The 7,125-nt window shown below is 30.4% G+C and overlaps 1 protein-coding gene across 1 annotated transcript; it reads left to right on the top strand.

The window, feature by feature from the left end:
• The first annotated feature begins 2,645 nt into the window (after positions 1 to 2,645).
• On the top strand, positions 2,646 to 4,889 carry LOC111920696 (uncharacterized). Its single transcript, XM_023916268.3, has 2 exons — positions 2,646 to 2,804; positions 3,076 to 4,889. Exon 2 carries the CDS (start codon positions 3,249 to 3,251, stop codon positions 4,770 to 4,772), a length of 1,524 nt encoding a protein of 507 aa, XP_023772036.2. The 5' UTR covers positions 2,646 to 2,804; positions 3,076 to 3,248; the 3' UTR covers positions 4,773 to 4,889.
• Positions 4,890 to 7,125: the final 2,236 nt, after the last annotated feature.

Here is a 7,125-nt window from a genome sequence, read left to right as displayed (position 1 = left end):
AGAGACACAAAAAAAATCGACAAAGAAATAGTTGCAGATTTTGTGGCACTACAAAAAGGTTGCCGAAGGATGATGCTTAAATGATCGGTATTGTGCATGTATGTATGATTTTCATATGTCCATGCTTCTCCGACATGAACATTGGCTAAAGAGAGAAGCGATTATGACGTTATGTCATGAGAATTCTGAAATATGGCTACAAAGAGTACGTGTTGCTTTTAATTTGTCGGGACCAGTAACGGATTAATAGTTGGGAACTCTCAACGTCAAGTGGTTGAGTTGATGCCTATTTGGAGTCAAAGTAGAGAGTGCACAAATGTGTGAATTGATATGACAGTGCATGATCTTCGGTGATGGTGTTCCAAATAATCCGAAGACAACGATATTAACAAAAAGTGCTCTGAAAAAACAACAATGCATTTTTTTAACGTTTTGGAAACTTTAACGGTATTTTTTATACTAAATGTGTACTTTCGTTGATATTCTATATACAAATGATATATTTCAATGATATTTGTACTAAAAAAATAACAATAATAATTTTTGAACATTTTGGAGATTTCATTACCCTTTTAAGTCATTTTTCAATTTATCTGAGATAACCGGTTACCATAAAGTTTTATTTGAACACATGTGTATTTTGTTGGTATTTTATGTACAGAAAGTATATTTTAATGACATTTTTATACTAAAAAAACAACAACAGTATTTTTTGAACATTTTAGAAACTTCGTTACCATTTTAAGTAATTTTACTTACCTACATTTTACTTTTAACATACAAGCATTGAATTCGTACTATGTACTAAAAAATCCATCTACCACCATCATAAGAAATTGTACTTCCTTTTACATTAATTGAATCATGAATAAACACCAATTATTACACATTTTCACTAGGTAAGATTTTGTAAATAGAGCTGATTTGTACAAAGAGTTTTAATCCATAAATAACAATTTGTGTTTTAGAATGTTGTATTTTACAACATTGTAAAACATAAATTGTTTTGGACGAAGAAAAATTGTTATGAACGAATCAGTTTCCTTTTTGTAAACGATGTAACCCAATAGATTAGTTGCTTGTTAAAAAAAAGTAACACAATAAATCATTCCCCATTATCACTTATTTTCATGTTTTTTTGCATGTTAACGAATTTTCTAAAATATAAATTGTTGTATATAGTAAAAAGACTATTTTATACAAATCAACTTCCATTTAAAAAACCTCCATCTTTGAAACACAACATAATTATGTATATCACATATTTTTGCCTATAAAGAAAAGGAAATATGCCTTATAACTTCACACCATGTATAAGTAAGTTGTATGAACGCTGTTCTTCCCAATTGCTAAATAAATTTGGATGTACTCCTTAAATAAAAATCGCCCAATTGACGATCCAATTATTGCCACAACTTTTACATATTTCATGAGTTGTAGAATCTGCGTTACTAGTATATAAGAAAGTTAAGAAAAATCGTGATTGTTGACTAATGTCTCGGCTCTTGAGTTCACTAAAGAATAGAAGAGAAAAGAAAACGAGAGAAAAGAAAAGAAAGAAATTGATCTTCTTTTTCTTTCTCTCTGGTTCCTTTCGATTTGGAATGATAGTTTATAGGGAAAATTAACTTGAATCTTATTTTACTTTCTTTTACTTTCTTTCCTTAAATGAAACTAGGGAGCGATGATTTTTCCAAATCTTCCTGATTTTTTTTTTCTCTCCTTAAATGAAACTCAAGAGCAATGATGTTTTGTAATAATTGTAAAGACAAATTGCATAAAAGTTATTAAGTTTAAATAAAAATTTTATTTTGATATTATTTTTTTATTCATTCAATCAAGTCATTAAGTTTACAATTTTGTTGCAAATTAAATCAATCGACCAGTTTCCTTGAGGTGTTTCATGTTTCTCATTTACTGACTAGGCAAAAAGCTGTCTTTTTTATATGATCATAGTTGACAAACATTTAGATTAAAATGAACTCTTACATAGATCTATATCCATTTCCCCTTATTTCTATTTATTTTATTCTTTCAAAACATCACGATTTTGTGCAATGGTTTTCCAAGGTTGCTCAAGTAGTTTACAAAGTGGAGCAAGCAAGACCAATAAGGTTTCCTTTAGGAGATGTAACGATAGACAACCTTCATCGTATTGCTTACACCGCTCTCGAATCATAAACCACTTGAACAACTTTGAAAACCCATTGCACGAAATCATAATTCTTATAGAGAAGAAAAAAATAAGTATAGATCTACATAAAAATTCAATTTAACTCAAATATTTACCAGTTGGATCATATATGAAAGCTTTTCTCAATTTTTTGTCTAGACAACAAATAATAAACATAAAACAATTAAAGCAAAACAATCCATTAATTAAATTTGTAACAAAAATTATAAACGTAATAACTTCCGTTAAAAAAAGTCAAATTGTCAATATCTAAATATTATGTAAATCTAATATCTATAATAATTGTAATCACATACAAACCTAAAACTAAATAAAATATAATATCCCGGCGGCTTGTTTTTTTAGCGTATATTATTAATTATTCAACATGACAGCGTAACCGAAGACCAGCCCCGACCCGACCCGCCATATTTTAAACTCGCTATATAAACACTTCGAACAGCACATCTTCTCATTCTCATTAATGCATGACCGGCTTAAAGTCCTGCAACAAACTCTCTCTCAATCAATCTCTCTCTTCTCTGCATAATTCTGTGGCGTAGACTTTTCTTGATGACAAACAAGAATTCCATCAATGGTTTTTACCTCGTAAATTAATCGAAAGTACAAGGTATCTATCTATCCTGCTAATTCTGCTCCTGTTTTCTTCTGTGTTTTGCAAGAAAGATAAATTGATGACCACATGTATATATGTTTGTGTAAGGAAATGATAATTCAGATTAGTCTTCAAGTGATTGATCGTTGATTCAGTTAGTGTGTTCTTATTTCTTAATCAAATTCAGTCAACCACGAAAATTTCTGATTAATTGAAGGGAATGTGTATATTCGTATATGTCAATTCATGGTTTGTTAATTAGTTCGAATTGAATTTGATTGAACAGAGAGTGGTAGAGAAGAGGGGGAGAGTTTCTCGTCGCCGATCTCTCTGAATCTAGGGTTTATCAACGACGACATCATAAAAAAGGAATTTTTTCCAGAGTTTATGAGTAAAATCTTCAATTGATTTCATGAAATCGTTACAAAATCGAAGGAATTGGGGCTGATCAAGAGAGTTATGGGAGAAGATGACTACCTTCTCAGAAGCAATTTATCAAACAGCTTCTCTGCGTTAACTGTAAGTGGGAGATTCAATCACTACAATGCCTCCAACAATCAACCCAACAGAAAACCAATTAAAGAAGACGACATTCTTCAACAAATCGAAGAACAAGAAACAGAAATCTTACAGTTGAGGAAACACCTAGCGGAATACACAGTCAAAGAAGCTCAAATTCAAAACGAGAAACATGTTCTCGAAAAACGAATTGCTTCAATGCACAAAGCCTTCGATCAGCAACAACAAGACCTTTTTGAATCCACCTCAAATGCCAGATCTTACAGACAAGAAATAACCGAAGAGAACATACGCCTGGGATATGCTCTGGGAATCGCTGAAGAAGAAAGGTCAATATTTATTTCATCTTTAGCCCCTCTTCTTTCAGATCTTTCTCTTCACCCCCCATCTCTTGACGCATACTCCATTATTAGCAACCTAAGAATTCTCTTCAAACATAACAAAGAACGCCTCGCCATAGCAGACGAAAAGCTTAGAAATCCACAATATCAGCCATTAACGTTACATCCTCATAGAAGAGACGATTCTTCTTCACATTCACCATGGACACACACAAACACACACTCACACTCAAACTTTTCTCCATCACAAGAACCAGTTCACATCGAGAGACAAACCAAAGAACAACAAGAAGAAGATGAAGAAGAAGAAGAAGAAGTAGTGAATTCGCATTACCTCCCATCAATTCTCGAAGAACCTTCTTCTTCCTCACAACTCGAAGCTGATGATGATTCAGAAGACGACAATTTCAGCGACGAAAACGAAGAACAAGACTTGAACAAACCACTTCCAACAATCGAAGGGCTACAGATTTTAGGCGAATCGTTTCCCGGAAACGAAATCCAAGCAAGTGGTTACTCAAGAAACGGGACTACTCATTGCGGATTCGAATGGGTTCGCCATTTACAAGATGGATCTGTAAACTACATAGAAGGAGCAAAACAACCGACATATACAGTAACAGCTGATGACGTGGACACATATCTTGCTGTAGAAGTTCAACCACTCGATAACAAACAACGAAAGGGTGAACTTGTAAAATGTTTTGCAAATGACAATAAAAAGATTACGTGTCACCCCGATATGCTTCGTGAGATTGAGAAAATATTCAATTTAGGTCATGCGAATTTTAAGTTGTTGATTTGGAAAGAGTCTAGTGACACGTGGGAAAATGGGATGTTGGAAATTAAGAAGAGTGGGTATGTGATAAAGATTAATAATGGAAGTGTTGTGGTGGATGAAAAGTATGCAGCAAACATGGTTGTTAGTTTACCAGGGGAAATGCCATTGGAGTTTTCGATACTTAGTAGTAGTGATGTTGAGCATTATTTACGTGTGGATGATAATTTGAATGATGTGAGTTGTTCAAGAGATACGATTGTGTTAACGATGAGGTTGTTTATAAAACGGGCTGTTGATAGGAAGCTAGGGAAGAAAAAGAGGAGGGGTTTGTTCTTCAAGTAAGTTATTATTATTATCATTATTATTTTTCTGTTGTATAGGTATTTTTATAGCATTTGTACAATCTTTTTGGACGAAAATCGATTGTGAAATGAAGTTGGTTGCATTTTTGCCTTTTCATTTCTTACAATTATAATATAGCTTTTGTAATTAGTGTTACAATATTACATGTTATATTGACATATGCCATTAGAAAAAAAAAATTGTCACGCTTAAAAAGTTGGGAAAAGGCTCTCACTTGATTTCTTGTGTATACAAAAGGTGTTTAACACCAACTTGTCAAATATAAACAATAATAGATTTATAAAAATAAATAAATAAATAAATAAGCAACTTATGTCAAACTAGAAATTGTTCTCCCCGCTTTGCAGGGATGCATACGAGGTTTTGCTTATATAATCTATAATCTAATTACACAAAAGGAAAATACTACTATTAATCGATTTATCGTTTTGTATGCAATGTTTGGGGGATCAAATATGCCCATGTGTGAAAGTGTAGGGACCAAACCTGTAAATTTTCTTTTACAGTAGGAGCTGTTTTTGTAATTTACTAACATATGGACCATTTTTGTAAACAAAATTACACAATGACATTTTCTGTAAATTAAAAGAAATATTTTTGTAAATATTTTAAACATAGATTGTTTCTATAAAAAGATACACAAAGACATGTTATGTATATTATGGGGATAATTTTTGTAATTTATTTTCTGTAACAAAACAAATTTTTAACCATATGGATTGTTAGCTTTATAAGGACCTTTTATGTAAATGAAAAAACTGTAGCGACTGAATCTGCTAAAATCTAAAACTTTTATGGTAAATCTCCTATAATGAAGGACATTACCGTTTGTTGAATCTTCACTTTTTATTATATAAAGTAATAGTAACATACTTATTTTTCTGTTAAATAAGATAAGCCAATATAGTCCATTTTTTTAAACCATAATAGCAACCAACTTGTCTTTTTACAAATATAGAAACTTTGTAACCTTAAAAAACTGGTTAATTGAATGCCTACCACGTGGATCATGACATCATGTATTGGTCAACTTGATGTGACAAGGGATATGACATGTTATTGTTATATATTTATTTAATTAGTTTTTTTGTAAACCAATCTTTAATTAATGTATGTAGAATTGTAGATAGATCATTTTCATTTGCTAGCACATCATTAACTTCCGGCTAAGAGAACCCAATTTAAGCAAATCCAAACTGTAAGGTGGTTGTTGGTGTAATGGTAGTTTGTGATAGAAGAAAGAACGAAACAGAATCATTCTTTTCTGTTTGTTTACTATAAAGAAATGGACTGATGAAACATGATTCTTTATCTTTTTGCAGATTTTTTTTTTCTCAAAGAATGAGTGGAGCTTCAACATATGATTTGGGACTGAAAATATAATATGTATAAAAATCGGTGAGCAGAAAGGGTCACCGCCAAAATTTTATATTTTTTAGTCTAATATGTATAAAATAAAAATATAAAGGGCTATTTGTAACAAAAAAAAATTAAGAGGCGTTGTTTTTATTCTTTCAACACTAATATTTTTAAGAAAAGAGAAGATTCAGATTTCAAAGCACAATTAAGTTATTTTTCAAGTTTCCAAAATTAGTGGATTTTTCTATCATGGCTATTTTAAATTTTACGGAATTTGTTTTTTTTTTTTAATAACAAATAAACTTTTGACCATTTAAAATATATATGTTTAATATTTTAAATGGAATGAAATATATTTATGTGTAATTTATTTAACTACATATTTTGTATTTGATTAAATTTATTATTATAAAATAACATTTTTAGGATTATAGTTTGAATGATGTCGCTGTTAAAGAGATTCAATTATGCCCATTGGATAAAAATTGTGATTTTTTTTTTCACATCCAAACAGATGAAAAGGATTCACTCTTGATATTTCGTCTATAAAAAAAAGATGTAAATGTCCTTTCATTATCGTCGTTGAAAATAACCTTAACACCAACATGTGTGTTGTGTAATATAAACAATAAGACAATTATAAAATTGGACAAAGTATGTAAAATGGCAACATAATTGTCTTTCTATCGGATAAGGCAACATACTTAAAATTTTAACCATGATAATAACCAACTTGTCTTATAAACTATTTTAGGGTTAGAAGGTGTTTGATATTTTATTTTGAAGTTAAAAATGATTTTTATTCAAAAAGATTTATTGACTTATCAATATAGAAAAATGAGTTTTTAAAAAATATTTGGATTAACTTTTTAGTGGAAAAAGCCAATAAATTAAAAAATATTTAGTTTAAAAATGACTTTTGTTTGTTTTTAATCATAATACGTTATAAGTCATTTCAAAAAGACACAAATTT

Source organism: Lactuca sativa, chromosome 5 (genome assembly GCF_002870075.4).
Source record: "Lactuca sativa cultivar Salinas chromosome 5, Lsat_Salinas_v11, whole genome shotgun sequence".
Taxonomy (NCBI): domain Eukaryota; kingdom Viridiplantae; phylum Streptophyta; class Magnoliopsida; order Asterales; family Asteraceae; genus Lactuca; species Lactuca sativa.
Note: the sequence above shows the minus strand (reverse complement) of the source record. Positions and strands in the feature narration are given on the sequence as shown.